At 44.9% G+C, this 21065-nt stretch overlaps 2 protein-coding genes across 5 annotated transcripts in view; one reads left to right on the forward strand and one right to left on the reverse strand.

Moving 5' to 3' along the window:
* Positions 1 to 3000, reverse strand: part of MICU1 (mitochondrial calcium uptake 1) — a 110285-nt gene extending 107285 nt beyond the window's left edge. For 3 of the 4 annotated variants that reach the window (XM_062001167.1, XM_062001164.1, XM_062001165.1), the window contains exons 1-2: positions 2761 to 2987; positions 1732 to 1822 (exon numbers count right to left, since the gene is read on the reverse strand). The gene's annotated coding sequence lies outside the window, so the exon portion shown is untranslated. Of the gene's footprint in view, positions 1 to 1731; positions 1823 to 2760 lie in introns of all 4 variants that reach the window. The other variant, XM_062001166.1, reaches the window with a different exon arrangement.
* A 6756-nt stretch (positions 3001 to 9756) lies between these two features.
* Positions 9757 to 21065, forward strand: part of MCU (mitochondrial calcium uniporter) — a 93824-nt gene continuing 82515 nt past the window's right edge. Inside the window, exon 1 of the mRNA XM_062001322.1 lies at positions 9757 to 9938. Within this exon, the coding sequence (XP_061857306.1) occupies positions 9813 to 9938 (126 nt within the window). The 5' untranslated portion in view covers positions 9757 to 9812. The remainder of the gene's footprint in view (positions 9939 to 21065) is intronic.

Raw genomic sequence — 21065 nt, forward strand, 5'->3', positions numbered from 1 at the left:
TGTTTCTTCTGTTTCACAGTATCTTAAATCTCACTAAGGGGTAAGCCTGCCACCTGTTCAGGCAGACTAAGTACCTTTCAACTCAGATTTTACTGCGAGTCCTTGCATTTCTCACTACAAGTGTCAAACACATGACTCTGAAGATGTATAGCCATCCTCTTCATTAAGAGGCGGCCATGCCATTCACAAGCCACCTTTCTTAAAACGATTCCATTTAAAAGAAGTAATAACATTCTCCTCAAAGGCATACAACGCTGGCTCCAGTACTCAAAGACCCTGGGTAACTGTTCCCTACCGAATTATCCCTAACAGCATCATCCCACCCACGATAATTTTTAACTAATGCCTCTGCAACACCCCAGAAGAAATGCACAGCACACAGAAAATTAACTTGTAACTTCTTTTATTGTTGTATACAAGTAACCACAGCACTAACTGCACTGAGCTGTGTTAAAACATAGTGCACCAGCAAGGCCCCTGGAAATCTGGGAAGAATAAAACAAGCTTCTCCATATCCCAACTCAGTCCATTTCAAGAAGTGTTACTGCAGCAAGTGGAAGAGCAACCAACAACACTTTTTCACAATAAATCTGACTGCTACAGAACTTATTTTGCTGAACAAATGCAAAAAAAAGTTGTTTCCATGTTCTCGATCTAAACATAGCTGATGGCTCCCTGAAATATCATCTGAAAAATGTAATGCTTATGGGATACTGCTTCAAAGTCCTTCTGAGACTTCAAATGATCTGCAAGTCTTGCAATTTCTCCTGTTAAACTGCCTGAGGACAACTGCACAATCTTTCCTCTGAAAACCCTAACTGCAAGTTTACCCAAGAACCTGACTTCTTAGCCCCAGGCATAACAGGAATCTTTATGGAGAGCTATGATGACTACAGCACAGGTCCAAAGAATCCCCAGCAGACAGAGATTAATGATGTAAGCAAGGCACACCATTGTTTTTCCTCCAGAGCATGACATGCCAACTTCTTTAGTCCAGGATGCATAAGGAATATCACTACAGTCTCTGCAGAAAATGGGTCATCTGGAGAACAAGCCATTTCCACAAGTAAACAGAGTTTACACAGGCTTAAGGTACACTGCTGAATAACACATTATACTCTGACATTCCAGAAAGTTTAAAAAGATGGTTATAACCCACATGACTCTCCATGTCCTATCCTTGGACTGACCAACAAATGCTTTGTTGCTCCAGAGGGTCAAGCACGCACTGTTTAAGCATCTTTAGCTAGTTTTGGTTGGTGACTGTTTTGTAGGGGTTTAAGATACCTCCCTATATTTATGCATCTATGCACTCCCTGTGAGTACACAGAAAAAGTGAATTGCACTAGGTTTTTTCGTTTGTTTTAGGGATTTCTATCTAAAAAATATTTTATGAAAGTGGCACAACTAAGACTAGGTTGACAGGAAGCTCCAGGCACCAGACTTTTTCCACAGCTCACTCTCATGCCTGCTTGGCTACTCCTTCCAAATCACAAGGCACTGCCCCGGGACTTCCAGAAAAACCAACACAACCCGTCACACTGCAAAAAGGCAACCCAGTTTCCTCAAGCTTCAGGAAAACTCCTGGTTGAATGCTTCAGCACACGACTAACTTCAAAGAGAACAGATTTCAGGATAAATACTACCCAGATGATTAGTTCAGGAGAGTTAAATGTACCTGAGAGCTTGCTACGAGCTGCACATCCCAGCACGCAGCAATACCATCCTCACCTGTAGCACAAGTGTGTTTGATCCCACCTTGTAGGTCAAGCAGTCACAAAGGACACAGGGGCTTCTTTTTTAGCAATTGCAGAGCTGTTTTCTAAAAACAAGAAAGAAAAATAATAAAGATTATAACCCTTTACTGTCAGCAACATTCTGCATACAACTATCCTCCCAGTAGTCATACTCTGCATGTTGGTGTTCATATATATAAATTTCAGAACTCGCATCTCAGACTGCCTCCAAATAAAGCCAGGAGGGGGAAAACGATCATGCAAATGCTGAAAACAAAATGTCAGACAGGACTTCAGGTGAAGTCTGAGCTGAAGTTGGTTATCTAGAAGAGAGAGCCTCAACGCCCCCACCCCCCCGCTTTGTTTGATCTGTCCACCTCCTAGTCAGGGGACTCCTATAGACACACTTACTGTCTTTTCCAAGCAGCTCATTAAACTAAAGGCAAACATCACATACATAAATCATGTCATGGTAAAGACCGGGCCTTTCTATACTCTCAGCAGTTTATTGACCTAAAATCACCCAGAAAAGTTCTTCCAAAGATAAATTGAACATCAAATACAATGTGGTCGTTCAGTGAAGTTAAAGCTGTTTAACAAACCCCTATTAAGAAAAATTGCTTTGACATTAGCTATGACAGAGAGCAATAATTCACACAGCCCTGGCAATGCCACGAGCAACCCCCCACAGCGACAACCAAAATAAACCAAAACCGGGAGCAGAGACTCAGCTCCTCACATTGCACAAGAGCTTCCCAAAACACTCCCTGCAGGCCTCCCTTGGCTTCTACTGCAGAAAAACTAGTGAAGGGACGGACTCTAAGGACTACCTCTCAGGTAAGAAACTACTTATTACTGCAGGGACCCTGGAGATGGAGAAATCATAACACGGCACCCCGAGCCTCGTGTGACCCGGAAAGCCCGATTTTGCCGGGCAGCAGCTCTTCCTCAGCTCCCAGGCCTCGGCTCCCTCAGCCCCGCGCTCCGGTCCCCCGCCTCTGCCCGTTTCACAGTCGGCACCCACCTACGTGCGCACAGCCCGGTCCCGCCGGGGCGCAGGGGAGAGAAAGGCGGGCCCGAGCGGAGGGCCCGCGCGTCGCCGCCGACTGCCAGTGAGCCGCCAGGACCCACCACCCCGTCCCGTCTCGTTCCCGCCGCGCTTGGCCACCCTCACCTCGGCCCATCCGGCGGCCTGGCGGAGCGCACGCAAGACCACGCCTGCCGCCGCCGCGCTCTCGCGGAAGCGGGCACGCCGGGGCGGGCGGGGCCTGTGTGGAACGGGCGGGGCCTGTGCGGAACGGGCGGGGCCTGTGCGGAACGGGCGGGGGCTGTGCGGAACGGGCGGGGCCTGTGCGGAACGGGCCGGGGCTGGGGGGCGGGAAGAGCGGGGCTTGAGGCCGTACACCGTGGAAGGGAGTCTTTCTGTGGGATGATGCTTGGCAGCCCTGTGGAGATTGAGAGGTCAGTGTGGGGGTTCTGTAGGTGTCCTGGAAATCCCCTGTGTATGCTCCCAGGGATCTGTATATAGGTCCTGAAAGTCCTCTACATAGGGTCTTGGGAACTTAGATCTAAAGGTTCTCAAATGCTTGTATGTACCTTGGGAGGAGCATTTGTGTAGGGTCTGAGGGGGATGTATGTAGGGCTTGAAAGACCTGTATATAGGGAATCATGGGTTTATATATGTTAGTTCTGAAAGCTTTGTATATATGGTCTTGGGGCCCATATATACAGCACTTCAAAGGCTTATGTATAGAGTATGAGAAGCATATTTACAGGACCTGAAGGGGCTGCATATAGCATCTGAGGGGCTTATGGATAAGTCCTGAAAGGGTCTTCAGCAGTGTGTATATATAGGGTCTAGGCAACCTATGAAACCAGGGCCTGAAAGAGTCTATATACAGGGTTTGAGAAGTCTATATGCAGGGTGTGAGGTACCACCATGTAGATTTAAGGCATCAGTAGAAAGTGTCCTGGAGCCAAACCAACCATCTGCATAGGGTCTGGGGTGGGGGGGGTTGCAAGCCCTCAGCCATTTTTGTGATCGCCTATTGAATCTCCCCAGGTTTATTTCTGCAATAGCAATCCTCTCCCTCTCAGCAAATGCTTCATACACCAGAGGGGCTTCCCTCTTGCCTGTGTCCATACCTGGAGCAGACAGGCGATGGAGGTGTCCTTGGCACTGAAAAACATTCCAAGATATTCAGAAACTCAACATAAGAAGGAGAAGGGCACTCTTCTATTACTTAGAAATGCAGATTTTTTTTTCAGGTGTGATTGCCTAAATTGCAAGTTCTTTACCAACATATGAACTGAAGTGCTTCCTCTTGCTTATTTTTTTTTCCTCCCCTCTGGCATAAGTGGTTGAATGTTTCTTTTTATTTCTGGTGATAATTGTTTCTTTGTATTTCTGGTGATAATTCACTTTAAAAAAACCCTAAAGGATAATTTCATGAGAAATGTGACTTGTGAGCAGGCAGTTCTGTGGGGTCCAGAACAGTTAACGGCTGCAGACCTGTGGCAAGGAGAGGCAATACTTCTGTAGTGCAACACAGCCTGAATTAGCAATGAAATAGAAATCATGGCCTGTTATACCTAACCCTCACCTTCTGAGCTGTGCCCACAAGCCTGACCGGGCAGTACTAGCCATGTCTTCCAATTTCTGCTTGGGTTTCCTCCCTAGGCTATTGAATATTAAAATAAAATCTTCATGGGAGCGTTTATTTTTCCTATTGACAATAATATTTAAAAAACACTAGGGGAAATATTTCCACTAAGCTACCATTTTCACACGTCCCACTACCACCAACTTCTCATGTGCTGGGAAGGATGGGGAGGGGTGTGGGACTATGCCTACAGGTAGGAAAATATGTCCTTGATCTGCCCATCTGCTGCTGTGACAGCATGTCCCTTGTACTGCCTGCAGTGCTTCTCCCTGAAGGGAAGGTGCTGCCTGGCCCTGGGACACAGGGAATTCCCATGGGAATGGAGTCACCATCCCTGGAGGTATTTAAAAGCTGCATATATGTGGTGCTTAGGGACATGGTTTAGTACTGGACAGGGTAGTGCTGGGTTAGTGGCTGGATCTGATCTCAAAGGTCTTTTCCAACTCAAATGATTCTGTGATTTAATGAAAAAAGAAAGAAAAAAGCAAATAGGAATGAGGAGAGGATAGGAGAGGAAAAGAGAAAAGAAAAGAAAAGAAAAGAAAAGAAAAGAAAAGAAAAGAAAAGAAAAGAAAAGAAAAGAAAAGAAAAGAAAAGAAAAGAAAAGAAAAGAAAAGAAAGGAGAAGAAGTTGTGCAGCACATTTCTACATGGAAACACTTCCCAAAGTGGTTTTATCTTCTGCTAACTCATATGAAGATGCCTGAATCCTGAATGCAGCACCCAGTCTTACAATCCCTGAGCCCAGTGCCTGAACTGGCACTGGTGGTGGAGCTGGGAGGGCGTGCAAGGACAGAGAGGATGCTACAGTGGTCATTTTGACATCAAAAGTCCCCTGGAGGCTCACGTTGCTGTTTCAGCCCCATCTTTGAATCTGCTTTTGTTTCTTAATTTCAGGAAATTTGGTGTTGCCTTTTTATGAGACTGATGGCAATGGGAAATGCTCCTACCTCTAAGAAGCAGCAGGCAACATGGCAGCCATGGCTTTATTCATCCTTTCAGGGACTTTGCCCTGTTCATGTGGGGCAGTAACCTCGCCATGGGTCCTCCACAAGCCTGAGTGCTTGTCCAGGTTCATGGAGACCTTGCAATGACATGGCAGGGTCCAACAGGAGTGCATCCTTCCTGAGGTACTCACATTTAAATGGTGATGGGTGCTGCACAGAGATGTCAAATGTGATAAACCTTTCTATGTAGGATTTCTCAGAGAGGAAACAGCACCAAGTGCATTATGCCAGCCCAGCAGCATGGCAATTTCAAGTAATCTCATGCACTATTAAGGTTTAAACATGAGGAAAGTGCATGCCTGAGCACCTCACCTGAAAGAGGCTTTTTTGGACAGCAAAGGAGCTGGGAAGAAAAGGGAAAGGAAAAGAGACACCTTGAAAATAAATGTCGCCAGGTGTTATCAGGGCCAGGATTTGGGGTAATAAGTGTTGCTCCCCCAGGGCAGAGCAATGCCCAGGTGTCCCCATCCTACACAGTTCCTGTGGCAACAGGGAACTTCATATTTTTTTAGCTGTCTCTGAGATGGGACAGTCCCAAAATGTAATCTTGGAGGCTAATTTCTGAGCCGAAGTAGGAACCCCAGCAAACCTGATGAAGGGATGCCATTTTCTCCTGGGTCATGGGTAGGCGCATCAACTGCTGCAGCCATGCCCAGAGGCTCAGGAACGGTATGATAGAGGGAAGGGAAGTGAGAAAGGCATGCCTGGGTCATGTGCTCCTCGGCATCTAGATCAGAGGGAGGATTCTCTGCTGTGGAGGCTAATTTTAGGTATTTTAATTTTAGTAGCTTCCAGATGCCTTTTAGGTTGTCTCTCCAGGCTTTAATGAGCTCCCCATTAAAAAATACATTTTCTGGAGGCATAAATAGACAGCGATTGCTCTTCAGGCACATGAGAGGCTGCTGAATCCTGCCATTGCCTTCCTGCAGTGAAAACAATGCAAGGATTTCTAGGATGAAGCTTTTGGCGAGGCTTAAGGTGATGTCAAGAGACTGGGCTGGAGTGCAGTAGCACACATAGGTCTGGCCACCTCCAATGGAGATGCCGGACCTGAAAGGAGGTGAGAGGAGAACGTGCATTAAGATGTACTTCCATGGAACAGGGATCATCATCCTGACAAGTTCAAGGGCATTTCCTCATCTTATCTTATTGCTCTATGGGTAGCCGTTGTGATACTCAGCTTATGGAAAATGGCCAGCACCATTCCTTCATCAGCAGGTAGACTCTGCCCCCATATCTGAGGGCTGGGCTGTGTTATCTGCATTAGTCTGAAAGTACCAACCTTTCCTCTAAACAAAAAGAGATAAGATGCACTTGGACCTGGTATTGTCCTGATTTCCTCATCCACTCACACCTGATGCACCTGCAGGATTTTGTGCATGCATCAACATCCACACAGAGGATTTTGCAAGTATCATGACCCCGGACATCTATGGGAATATAATGGGGTAAATCCTGATTCTAAATAATGTGAACTATTTAAGGGTTTTTTTGTTCCTAGCTGGCTTATTTAATTTGAGCACTTTTTGTGAACACCATCATGCTTTTCCCCATCAATTCTTCTCAGGAGCAGCTTTCCAATATTCAGACAGCTATAATTATAAGCACCAGGAGAAAGCTTTGTTAAATACATTATTTTATTTACATCTTCCAAGAGTGGAAGATGCTTGTAGCCAGGTACCAGGGTCTAAAAAGAGTTTCATTTTGATGCTGTTATCCTCACCCCTTTCTTCCCCTGAGAAGCCATTCCCTGACGAGTCATTTAATTGCATGGGGTATTGATCTTGGGGCTTGCATTTAATTTGCATTGCTATGCGTTGTAATGAGTGCCCACACGTTCAGCACAGGTTTGCTAATAAATTATTGGCCTTTCTACTGCCCTCAGCCTTTGCTCACAGCATATCTTCCCTCACCTCTGTCAAATACTCCCTGAAAATGTTTAAACACTGCCTAAAATATTACTTCAGGCAAACACTTCCAGCTCCTCTTTAAATAAAAATAAATATCTAAATACATAATGTGAAAGGCTGGAGAAACAGGGAATAGGAGAGAGCAGCTGGGGCAGGTCTGGGAGACCAGGGTCTGCTGGACGTGCTAGTCCCTGTGCCCCCCCAGAGCTGCCAGCTCTGAACCCCTGTAGAAAATGCCATGAGGACAGCACCACAGGCTCATCCTCAACATGTCTTTGATCACCCAGCTGAAAAAAAATTTGGTTGGGTAGCTTATGGCATGAGGAGGCAGCACTGCCCCAAAGTGCTGGTGAGGCTGCATCCTATGCCCTCCCTGGGACCTTCTCTATCCTGAGGACTTCCTTCCTCCCACTTTCCTGCCTTTCTAATCTCCTTTTTCCAGCTCCTCCAGGCTGCATTAACCACAGCTTTGCCATTTTAAGGCTTTTAATCCCAATGTGTGGTGACAGTGCAAACTATATGGGGGAGAGACTGATGTCACTGGAGGGGAGCACCCTGGCTGTGGTCCATGAAGCAGCTCTTTGGTCAAGATGTGTGTGTGGGAACATCTTCCAGTGTGGATGCTTCTGGGGTCATTGCAGAGGGCTGTGTCGCACAAGATGCTTATTTTAAAGCCTTTTTCCTCTTGCCAACAATTTTCAATGTGGAAGGAGAGGGAAATACAATAAGCAGCAGCTCAGCAAAGGTTCAATCCAATCTGAGCAGTAGAGCTGCTGCAATAAGTCTCCTTTATCTTGCAAGAAAAAGCAAATAAATATTGAAGTGCTAAACGCTGGAAGGACTGCAGGCAAATCTTTCCAGAAGGACGCAGCCTAGTCTTGATGGCTTCAACCATGTTTTCCCAGATGACAAAGAGAAGGGGAAACCCATCCCTGCAGGAAAACCCATCCAGAAATGAGGATTGAGGTAGGCGATTGCTGAGGGCCGAGTTGTGTGGCTCCAAAATGACATAACATGGGGAAAAGCTGAGTATATAACCCTTCAGTATTTGAGTGGACGTGAAGGCAGGACTTGGTAAAGGCAGCACTGGATGGAGATAGGGATGGAAGGAGGGCAGCAGCATGTTGCAATGGTGCAGGTGATGGCTGAAGGGCATCCGTGTCACCCCATCACCTGTTCATGCTTCCCTCTGTGTTTTTAGAAGGTCCTTGTGCCAATCAGGAATGATAACAATAGCAAGAGTCTCTCAGCCTGCATGTTCCTGATGTTTCAGCGATGTCCAGCCTCATCACAGTTTTCTCCCCATTAATTCCCAGTGACTCTTGTTTCCTGAGAGTCCTCCTCTCCTCATTTCACAGGAGAAACGGTGTCCTGATTGCTCCATCCTGCAAGGACTCAAGCTCCTCAACTTTCAAAAATAATAATACGGAACCCTAGCTACTTTTAAGCTAAGTCACTTTGTTTCAGTCCCTGCTATAATGGTACCACCGCACATGAGAACTGCTTGTGTGTTTATATTTTTGAAAGCTCTGTTTTCTAATAAGCAATTCTAGAGCCACTTCCAGTATTAAAAGCAAAAGGATCATTTCCCTTTTGGACTATTCCTTCCGAGAAATAAAAAGGAGCTGCCGGCAGTACTGAAACAGCTCCCAGGCCGAAGGGAGAAGCCTTTTCTAAGAAAAATAATCCAAGTAAACCACCTGTCAGGAAACAGCCAAGCACATACTGCTCATTTAGCCTAGATGCTTCAGAAGTCTACGCTGGCGGCCCGGCCCACGACGTACGTCTCTCTCTGCAACATATATATTTATATGTTTTGATCATCCACTTTTTACACCATTCATCAAAACTGCCAAATCCTTGCGTCTCCCCCGCGCTGCCATCCTAAGGGCCGTGGCGGGGCCTTTGCAGCCTTCCTCGCTACACCCCGTCCCCGCTACTCCCGGTCCCGCTGCCGCCTGTCCCCCCGCCCCCGTGCTCGCTTGCCCTCTGTCCCCTCGTCCCCGCCGCCGCCCGTCCCGCCGCCGCCCGTCCGCCCATACCCCGTCCTCGCCTCCGCCCCTCCCCCCGGCACCCCGTTCCCGCTGCCGCCCGTCTCCCCGTCCACCCGCATCCCCTCCCCGACGCCCATCGTCCCCCCGGCCCCGGCCTGGCCCCGCCCCGCTGCGGCTCCGCCCCGCCCCTCAGCGGCGCCCCTACTGAGGAGTTTCCCTGCCCTCTGGGCCGCGCGCGGCCCCGCCCACCACCGGCAGGGGCGGAGGGAACGCAGAGTCCAATCGCCTGCTCCGGCAGGGCATCTGCGTGGCGCCGATTGGCTGTCCCGGCCTGGCTTGACGCTCCCCGGGCCGGCCAGCAGCGCGCTCCCATTGGCTGCCGCCGCCGGCCAGACCCGCCTCGCCGCGCCCCCTCCCTTCCCCCCCCCCCCCCCGCCGCGCTCCCCGCCCGGGCGGCAGCAGCTACCGCCGCCGCCGCAGCGTGAGGCGGCTCCAGCGGCACGATGGCGGCCACGGCGGGCAGATCGCTGCCGCTCCTGCTCTGCCGCCGCTCCGCCGCGCTGACAGCGGCCGGTTGCTTCCCGGCGCTGGGGCGGCGCCGCCAACAGCAGCAGCAGCGACATCGGACGGTGAGTGAGGCGGGAGCTGTGCCCTTCAGGCGGCGGCCGGCTGAGGCGGGCGCGGTGCCGGCAACGCGCGGGCGGCAGGGGGGCCCCGGCTCCCCCCTTCCCCACCGTTCCCCGGAAGGCAGCGGTCTCCAGCCTGGCCCCGGCAGCTGCGCGTTATTCTTAGCGCCGTCGCCGGGCGAAACTTGAGCGGAGCGGGCGGCGGCAACCGAGCCCCGGCCCGGGTCCGGTAGCGGGCAGCTCCCCGGCTCTTCAGCCGGCGCTCTGCTCCGGGAAGAAGCGATTCCCCGGCCTCTCCTTGCGCAGTGCCGGCTCTTTCCGCTCCGCTTTCTGGAATGCGCGGGAGCGGACCGGCGTAGCCCGCCGTACCGGGGACGGGTCCTCGGGGCGGAGGTCGGGTCCCGGCGGGGCGCGGCCGCCAGGTGGCGCGCGGGGCTGCCGAGAGCCGGGGCGGGGGGTGCCGGCAGCCCCCGCCGAGGCGGGAGGTGGGGGGATGGGGTGTCAGCATCGGCCCGGGGCACAGAGGGGAAGGGGCGAGCTCCAAGAAGAGTCCCGCGGATCCTCTCTTTTCATATGATTTTTCCCTTTTTTATGTTTTGCTGTCCCACTCCCCCAAGGTCAGCTGGAGTGGAGGCACGCTGGGGGTTCCCCAAGTCAGCCCCGAGGCGATGCCGTCCAGGTCGGTGCGGCATGTAGGAGAGGAAGGGAGGCAAGAAACCGAAAGCCCATTTTTGTTTGCATTCCTCTGCAGCGGCAGCATGTCTCATGGCTTTGCCAGAAAAGAGAAGACTCGCGGCACATGCCGTTGCTTACTATGTGTCTTAGGGTGGAAAAGCACTGTAAAGGCGGCAGGTTGTGTCTTGGAGCTCGAAAGATTTGCTAAAAATACTGGGAGGTTGGTTGGTAACTTTTTTTCCACGGGAACTTTTTTTCTAAGGGAACAGTATGTAACCATGCAATACTTTTCTAGCTTTTGCCACAATCTGTTTTCTTGCTGCCCCCCCCCCCCCAAAAAAAAAAAGCTGCCGTTGGAGGTGTGCACCTGTCGCTAACTTGTTGTTTTGCTGAAACAACTAATCATAAATCTAGGTAAAGCCACCAAAATCATATACTAATGGAGTGATGAGGCAGAACTCGGAGCTCCACAGCGTTATAGCAGATATAAGGCTAGGTCCCGAAGGTGCTGTTTAAAGACCAGTGAAGCATTTGTGCCTTTGATCTTCAGGGTGCTGGTAGTTCCTCTAACGGTGTTGGTCTGTTTTCACAAAAATGAGATGCCAGAGGTTCTGTTAGTATCAAGTGTCGCAATTGCATCGGTCCCATATTTGCAGTTGTGGCTGATGACATGTGTGAAGTGTGTATTCTGCAGCATTGATTTCAGACTTTGTAAATACCAACCTGACAGATCACTGGTTTCTGGCGTGGAACAGTCTTCAGCTTTCATAATCAGCACTTAAGTTGTTTCTTCTAGCAGTTTGTCTCAGAAAGTAATAAATGATTTACCTAAATTTAAGTTGACCTTTGTGATAAATTGAATAGAGACTGAGATTCATGCTCAAATCCATTAATTGAGTGGAGTAGTAAACGTGTGAGAAAATTAAAAACAAGTATTAAAAAAAATCCTGAATTTGTTCTGTTTATCTGAGGTACTTCACTGTTTCTGTGGCCCTGTCTGAGCAGATATTGCTGAAGTGTGGGCACGTTCAGGAGCAGGCTAAAATCCTTCCATCAAAGCTGTCTCCGTCAAGTGCTTGGGGAAGGAGAGGATTTTCTCTATGTTCTGTGGACTTATGATTAGAAAACTCTTCCAGCTTCATTACTGGTTGAGTTATGCTGTTAGATTTTTGGAAGCTTGGCTTTTGGCTGTTTGTGGTGTTGCAGTCATTAGTTTTTGAGGTTTCCCATTCTCAGTAGCAAGGTTGTACACAAGTCATTTCAGTAGATGTTGAATGGTGAAGTGTCCCTGTTAACAAAGTGATCAAGTGAAAGCTTGTTATGAGCAGGTTGGGATCCAGTACCCTAACTCTTCCTTTTGACAGCATCTGTCATGTACCTGTTTATCTCCTGACAGAAAAGATGAGTTACCCTTTTCATTATGCCACACATGAGAAATAGTGCAGACCACTGGTAGAGAGTAGAGACCTGAAAATGACGAACCTGGATCTCTAAGGAGAAATTAGAGGAACTCGAGCTCTTTATAGTAAAGATAAAATCAAAACGAGGTTGCTGTAAAGAGGAAGCAGAAAATCTGTGGTAGGAGAAGTAATAATGGGCTTAGAGTGTGAGAAGAGGGATTTGGTTGGGTGCTGGGAATCTTCTTTCTGCCTGTAAGAGGAGTGGAAATGCTGAATAATTTCCTGAGAGGGATGTTAAATCTTCATTATTGGAAGTTGTTAGAGCAGGTTAGACTTGCATTAATCACTTATGGCTGATGAGGAATCGATCCTTCTTTGTAGTAAGACTGGACGATATAAGCTTCATGAGTCTGTAGATTACAGTAGAAAATATGTTGGAAGAGTTTGTATAATATAGGTGTAATTATTTAATAGTGATTATGTTATATCTGTGTATTGTTTTTAGTAAAATAAATACTACTTGATTACTTCTCAGGATGACTGGTTTCTAGCAGAGGTGATAAATTAAATGGACTTTTTTGAAATAGAGTGGAAATGTTAAATGTTCTTATGGATTAGTTATTTCAAAAGTTATACAAAACATGCTGAGCCTGGATGAATTGACCAGATCCACTTGAAAACAGAGAACCTGTGCAGATGAATAAAGTGTGAAGAATGTTTGACGTTATCGTGGCTTCCGTAGAGAGGGCAAGAAGGCCCAAACTCTTGAATGAATTTTATGAAGGATCAGATGAGAATATAGTAGTATTGGGAGATGTAGGGCTTGAATGAAGCTTTCACAGCTTGCTTAAGGGTTTTGAAAGCTAAGGAAGGCAGGAAAGGTTGGTGGGCTCAGGATGTACGTGTGGGGTTGTGGAGGAGACAGAAGAAGGAAGCAGAAGGAAGTGTTCACTGGTATTAGTGCATTTCCTTTCTGAATGTGGTGATGTGTCTCACAGGATGACTGGGCAGGGTAAGGAGAGAGGCAGTTGGCATAGCCATATAGAAAATGGGGCTGGAATGTCCATATTGTTGGAAAGATATGACAGAGCTAAAGAAATGGACTCAGAGCAGAAGTATCTGAGATTGCATCTTATTTCACTCTTCCAGTCTCAGTTACACATACGTGAGAGTTGAAGAAGCCTTGTAGAGGAGAATGGGAGAGAGATGAGAGGATTCTGTGTGGAGGAAAGCTGTCCCAGGATGTGAGAAGCCTCGGGAGAAGGATGCAGTGAACATCATCCTGAAGCTGTACTTCGTTCAACGTAGATAAAATATGTGTTTGGTGTGGGTGTTTTTCCTATACTATGGCTGAAACAGTTGCAGCAGTGACTTCTAGAGAAGCTGTTGCCCAGTAGTGTGGCAATCATTTCCCTGATGGGCTCCTGTAGCCACTTCAAGCCATTGCTATCACAAGCAACAGTTTATTGCCTTACTGTTGCTCACCTCTTGATCAAATTTATTTAACAGGTGAAGCTTGGGGCTCACAAAATTTATGTAGCAGCAGTGACTGACTCCAAGGATGATGAGACTTGGAAGAACAGTTTGATGTGGTGTCAGTATTTTTGCTGATGATGGAAGCTAGTGAATTGCTTTAATTAACTGAAGGTCTGTTTTTGTGACCTTGCATGCTGCTGATCGTAATTTTCAAATGAATGATTAAAAAGATGAAGAATTGGTGGCTATCCAGTGGTTTGAAGCAGCATAAACCAACTATTCTTGTCAGATCTTTGGCTGCACTTGTTGCTTCTTCTGGCCTCCAATGTTTCCTATGCTGGGACATCCATAGAAGCACTGATGTGTACTGCAGACTAGGAAGAGATGCATGCTGTCATGTTGGAAGTCAAGATGGAATGTGACCTGAGCTGCAATATAAGTAAATACTAACCCAGAAGAACCTTTAAATGTTGAGGGACCCCTAGGAAGAGTTGAATTGACCACAAAGATGGATCTCTCCACCCAACCTTTTTTTTTTTCTCCTGCTTCTTCCATTGCCTCTTTCCCACATGGTGTATTTGCTGTCCCACTGACTCCTTTCTCACCTCGTCCTGACCAAGAGTGCTGGAAACATAATGATTTCTTGTAGCTGTCGTTGCCACTTGCCCACACCAGTGCTGGCCAAATTGGTTAAAATGGAAGGCAAAGCAAGGTCTGCCCCCTCATGCTGAATTTATTGCCGCAGGGACCGCTACGGCTCAATGCTATTTTGAAAGATTCAGGAGGAAGGAAAACTTTTTTCAATGTTTTTACTTCAAATGAGAGGAGGAAGTCTGCCCTTAGCTAATTATAGAGCAATGGACTACCAGTACTATATTGAAATTTTTTGGGGTTTTAGTGCTTTTTTTTGTTAGATTGTGTTGAGATTTTTTTTCTAATGAACAAAAACTTAGAGGGGGATGACCAGCATGTATGTTTTGGTGTATGAAAGTGGCTAAAACATTCTTTTGATTGTATTCATTCTTAGAGTGAAATAGGTTTTGAAGGGAGGCTGAATTTTAAGAAAAGACAGACATTTTTAAGCCTTTGATGTGCCTTGGTGAAGAGGAAAAAGGCTTTACTTTGTAGTGTCCCGAGAGCACCCTTCTAGGTCTGTCTTTATATGAAAAAGGCATGCTATACAGAAAGGAGTAGATGTCAGGGTTTTTTGAGGGGTTTTTTTTGTCCATTACTCAATGGTAGTACCTTTTTGAATTATTATTTTTAACTTAGCCTGTTGGAATAGTCAGGACTTTGTATGTAGGACCTGTGGGAAAGGAAGTTACAGTTATAAGGTTGATCCAGTCATTAATATAAAATTTTCATAATGGCTCTTTTTCCATATGGAGAGTGTTTCGCAGCTGTGCTTAGGCAGCATGGCTATAGCTCTCCTTCCCAGGGTCAAGCCTGAAAAAGAGAAGAAAAAATTTGGTTTCATTTTCTAAAGCTGTTTTCAGACTAACCTTAGAGATTAAACTTTCTGTGAAATTAGGTCCCATTCAGTCTTGAGAGTGAAACGTATCTTTTATGATTTTATTTCAGCTATGTGCTAAGAATTACTTGTTTGCAGTTCTATAAAGTAGCATTAAGATGACAGAAATCTGTAATTTAACTTCTTCGATTTGTAGGTCCTTGGAAATGTAGATATGGTTTTGGATTTTGGGTGGCTTTATTTCCGTGGAGCTTGGTTTTCTTGTTTTGTTGTGATTTGTGGTTTTTTTTTTTTTTAATTCCTTATTAGCTTATTTACTACAGTGTCAGCTGGTGGTCACTTTTCCTCAGATCCCAATTGCTGCCTTGTGCTCCCATGGCCTCTGGTAGTCCTGTGTGGGACTAATTAACAATTAGTTTGACAATTGACAAATTTTGCTAGATGACACTGAGTGCTCTCTGCTCATCATGGAGGAACACGTCTAATCTCTGAAGTGCTCTCTGGGTAAGACACTACCTGTGATACTGCTGATATAGTTTACTATATTTCAGTACTGACTTTTTGAGGGCAAACTAGAGTGATCTGGCTTTAAGTACTGTTTTGTCCTTGAGTATTTAATGATGAAAAGGAAATTACTTGTTCCTTTTCTATTAAAGCTCTGGCAAATGGTTTTCTTCCTGTTATTAAGGTCTCAATTGGTCATCAAAATGAGATGTCATTTTAATGAAGATGAAAATACACAGCACTTGAATGTGATGTGGTAGTATTTTCCAGTAGGGCGAGCCTATGGGGTATCATTTATGTCTCATGTATAATACGAAGCATGTCTGCTGTCTTTTTCTGCATTCTTGGCAGCTCTTGTGGAATTAGGAAATGTAGAACAACTTGCATAACTGGGAGAGGAGAAAATATGTGGCAAACAAGCTTGTTTAAGTGATCTGCTTTTGTTGGCTTCCCCAGGAAGAAAGGACTGACATGCCATAAGGAAACTCTTAAATCTCTGAAACTGCTTATTAGAATAAAGGAAATTTGATTTATATAACTTAAGGAATGATCTAGTGAGGGGTGACCACCATAGGGAAAAAACCCCAACTCGCTCAGTGATTAAAAAAAAGCCCTGAATTCTGTCCTGCAGCCTGCTGGGAATAAAACAATTCCCTCTGAGGTCATAGCCTAAAAAGTTTTATAGGGTTTAAGAAAAGCTTTGTATAAACTATTGCTGTTTTTAGAGGATTTTTGAATAATGCTGTGGTAACAATTGGGATTGCTTTCATCATACAGGTCCCAAGACGTGTGTGTTGTCCGTGTGTGTTGTCCGTGTGTGTTGTCCGTGTGTGTTGTCCGTGTGTGTCTTCCATTATCTAAAGTTTACATAGATTGAAAGTGATGTGAGGTTGTAGAAATCATAGAATAGGGTAAAGGAGAATGGTTGCCGGATAAAAATGGCAAGCTCTGGCTTTGTGATGTACCTCAGAGTGCCATTTATTACTCTCTACGTGTGCAGGAGCTGGGGATGCCTGAGCACTCTTACCAGATGGGTACTGCACAGAGCTTCTCACAACAGGGCATTGGAGTATGGAGTTAAGTGAGGTTTGTCTTAGTTGATCTATGCGAATTGAAAGGAGGAACGCAAAATGGATAATGCGCTTGCTATTTCTGGTGGGAAAGCTCACTAAGCAGGTCATGAATGAAGTGACCATAGGATCAGCACATGGCCAACAACATCCTTTCCTTCTCGATTACGAGGGGTTTCTAGCTCATCCTCCAATTTTTTTATATCAGTTGGTGGAAAAGAGTCTGAAGATACTCCAGGTTTTCCTATTCTGTGTCACCATATTACCTTGAAAAGCACTGAGCTAGCAAAGCTTTCCTGATTTTATTTTTGTGATGAAGAATGTCACGTTTCCCTAAGCTGCATAGTGAGTTTATTTGGATGAGCTCATGACAGTTACTACTATACCTTGGAACTGCTAAGGAAAAATGAGTTCCTTCAATGTAGTAATGGATTTGAGACTTCTGTGTTTTGGAACTGGCTGGATGAACAACTTGAAGAACCGTTCAGTAAGAACCTGACATATGGTCTTTGTAAATTCATGGCTTTGTCAATGATTTGTGAAAGGTATAGCTTCCGATGAGCAGGAGGTACTCCTATGACATATGGGCTTGCTCACTGTCAGCTGGAACGTGAATTGGCGCTATCTGCTGAACTGTGACTGTTTATTCCTTGTTAGCTGCTGTCCTCTGCTATGTGGTTTCCTTCATCTGTGCGCCTACCTGTCACTTAGGTACTGTAGACTCTTTGGTTAAGGCAAGGTCATAATTGTCTTAAGCCTTCCTCCTGCCAAAAATGACTTTTAATGATACTGTGTTCTTTTGGTTTTGCAGATGAAATCTGTAGAAAGAATAACAAATGGATGTTCATCATCCAGAATTCAGGTTGTGAAATACAGTGAGAATAGTGGACTCTAAGGTATGTCTTGAAATTTAAGAAATTAGTAGTGACAGATGATTGTAAAAGGAAACAGTTATTCTCTCCATTTAAACCCTTTTTAAAAAAATACATTCTCATTTATCTAAGTTGTTTTTCTTAGGTGTTTGGACTGAAGTAATGGTGAGTTTTCTGCCTGGCACAATAACTCCAAAAGTGGCAATTTAAAATACTACTCTGACAAATGAAGATTTGAAGAGAAAAGGGACTGTTTAAGATAGAGTGACACAGGAATTTTTCAAGTTGCATGTTAGAAAGCAACAGCTGGGGTCTGGATGATGGTTTTTTTATAGAACCGTTCCCGTAGGACTATTATATTGCCATTATGTACATAACACTTACTATGAGGAACAAGGTGATATACCATGTTGCTGTTTTCAGTTTCCATGTTTTCTATTTCTAGACAAAACTCAGACACAGTCAATATGCAATGCAGCAATAACCTTTGTCAAGTCATTTGAACTAAGTGGGAACCTGTCCGAAACATTGCAGATATTCTAGTGTGTGGGATAGATGGGAAGGAAGGCTGGCAGAGAAAATAATTTCTCCCTGAAATAACAGTGAACTGAAAAAGTGCAGAGACTTCCCGGCGGGGGAAAAGTGATTCCTTTTTTGGAATGAAAATGCTCTAATTCATCATGTAGCTTGGGAAATCCTCTTGGCTCTTGGATAGGGGAAAGGGGGAGTTTCATTTGGTGATAGAGCATGGCATGTTTGTGATGCTTAACAGCATCTGCTGCATAAAGAGCTCCCAGGGGAGACTGCTGCTTGCTGCAAGGCTATTTCTGTTATCAAGGGACTTGTTTCTAAGGTAATAATAACAGAAATTCTATTGTCTAAATATTTAGTAGATTTGGTAATTAGACTAGTACAGCAACATATGGTTTCCTCTGAGTTTGGGGATATTATATCAAGAGAGGAGCAGGATTCTTCACTTAGACTTGGGTGTGAAGGATTCAACAGAACCAAATCTAGTCTCTGTCTAAGAAACAAAAGTTACATTACAAGTAATCTATATTGCTAGTAGTGAAAGAAGCTCCAAATACTCCCCTCTGAATTCAAGGCATTTATTAAAGAATTTCCCTTACTCTTGCAAGTTCCAGATAAGATGCCCTTCTTCATGAACTGCCTGGAAAACCTATGACAGAGTGCTGTTTGGCTTTGATTCAGGCTACAGTCAGTGCCATGCATCATGCAGAAGAATTGAGGAAGTAGAGGGCATGTTACTTGAGCCCATTTCCAGGCAAGTGGAGTAAGCATTATGTGGATAGCCAGACTCCATTTTGGCTGCAGCATTACACGAGGTTGAATGTACTGGCTTACTTGCAACCTGCCTACTGCAAATTACCAGGTTGGTTAATTGGACGTAGCTTGAGGCAGCAATTTTTTCCCTGAAAAGCTTTTTAATTAATAGAGCTTTTTTTATCCTTTAAAAGGGTTGTTGCTAGAACTTCTTGTGCTCTTCAAAAGTGTATTACAATGCCATATTATCCACAGAATTTATTGGCCAGAGAGATAAGGTTAGGCTTTCAAAGGAGAGAGCTTTTCAAAGATGTTCAATTAGTCTCACTGAAGTCCTGTTTTGTGGTCCTGTTTCATTGAATGGGTTTTTCTGACACCTGAAAAAGTGATGTTGAAGGGAGAAATCATGACGTGTTGAAACATTTCAGTTGCTAAGAAATAAGCTGATGATCCAAATGATACCTTTGGTTTGAGGCCAAAAAGCCATGGGTTCCTCTGACCACAAAGTCAAATAGAATGGTGGTGTCTGAGGTAAAATTAATCTTGAGAAGAATTTTGTCCAAAAATGAAGAACATGAGTCAGATTTGCACATGTACTCATTAAAAAGAGATCACAATTTTGAATCGGCTAGTCACTCTTGTGTGTAGGAGTGACCATTTCCATATTTCCTTTTGGCATTTATTGCTGAAGAGAGTAATTTTAAACAGTTTCACAAAGTACTCCTCTTCATTATTTAGCTATATTGTGTAGGGCAGGATATGAGACTATGCAGATTTGTTTTTTTGTGTTGGCAAGGATGCTGTAAGGATTTTGAGAAAAGCATTGATACCACACAGGCACTTGTGAAATGAATTGTTTTGTAAATAGCATTTTGAACAGATGTTGTTTTTTTATCTTTCTCCAAAGGTGGGTTGTATCTATTGACTGTTCCTGTGTGCCATTCAGTTTTTCTCAACACAGCAGCACCTTTTCTTATTCTGAATGTCTGCTTGCAAAAAAGCATCATGCTTTTTTCTTTTTGTAGTCAATGATTCACACATGATCTGTTACAGGAGATCATTCTCTCTTTTGTCCCAAGCATGCCGGTAACAGAGCTCCAGTTTGAGTGGAGCATCCAGGTCTTTCGATTTAGGGCAATGAGTTTGGTGGAGCTGCTGTTTCCAAGCTTGTCCAAGAACTAGGTCATGAAAGTAAAAGCTACTCTGGGTGGCTCAGACAAGCGATTTGAGCTTTTTATTGTCTTGGGTTGAAAAATAATCTGGCTCCAGCAAGGTTAGGAACTGGGTGTCCCCTGATTTGGTGAAGAGAAGAAAACCTAAGTGTAGAACAGCATTGCTTTCAGAATTTAGAACAAGCACTATTTTTTTTTCTCTCCGAAGGAATTGTTTGTTGTTGTAGTCAGTCAGATGCAATTAATTTCTTAGTTTGTCCTTGCAAGAGAGGTAGGTCTGTAATTGCCTCATCCTAAACACTTTTATTCACATTTCTATTTCCATTTAGGAGATTTGGCAACACTTGTAAAGCTGAATTGCTATGATTAGCCTGACATTTTATAAAATTGAGTGCACCATAGAGGGCTGTTTGTTCTTGAAATTACAATGCCGAAGTACCATACTACTTTTCAAGTCAGTTTTTAGATCATTTGTGTGGATTTCTACACTAGATGGAATCCATATTGCCATGTGACAAGCAAATCATAGGTGTATCTTCATGTCTCTTGTGTATCCTTAACTAGCTAGTGTACAGTACAGAGCTCTTTTTGCTCCCTTGGGATGTGATCTTTATAGCCACAACTTAGAGCTGACAGTGCTGTAAGGAGGTTTCTGACTCATGAACACTTACAAGCTTTCTCACAATCTTGGGAATGTGGCAATACAAGGCTTGCAGGTGCATGAGGAAAGCCCAATTGCTTTCCCTGTGCTGTGAGGCATCCTGGAATACACGGAGACCCTACTATATAGGTGTTTGAGTAAACTGACAGTGGAGACCCCTGCTTTGGTAGTGATGCATATCAGTACTCAAGTCTATCATTACTGAATTGCCTTGTCTGAAAGGTAAAGTAAGCCTTTACCTCTGTTCCACTGAACACACACCAAAATAAGCCCCCTCTGATTGTTTTCTGCTCATGTTTTTTAATGTGTTCCAGTTCTATTATTCTGCTTCCTTCGAGCTTTTCTAAATAAAGCAAATAATAATTAAGAAAAGCTGTCAACCTTTTGTTGTCATACCTTCTAAGTTTAGGATGCTTTCAGTTTTCATACTATGAACTAGTATCACATGATTCTTCTTTTTAGGTTAGGTTAATTTAGTTCTCAAAAATATTTCCCTTCTTCATTTGTAAGCATGGGGTAGTTTAAAACACTTATGATAGGGTTAT

This window comes from Colius striatus, chromosome 8 (genome assembly GCF_028858725.1).
Source record: "Colius striatus isolate bColStr4 chromosome 8, bColStr4.1.hap1, whole genome shotgun sequence".
NCBI classification, from domain to species: Eukaryota; Metazoa; Chordata; class Aves; order Coliiformes; family Coliidae; genus Colius; species Colius striatus.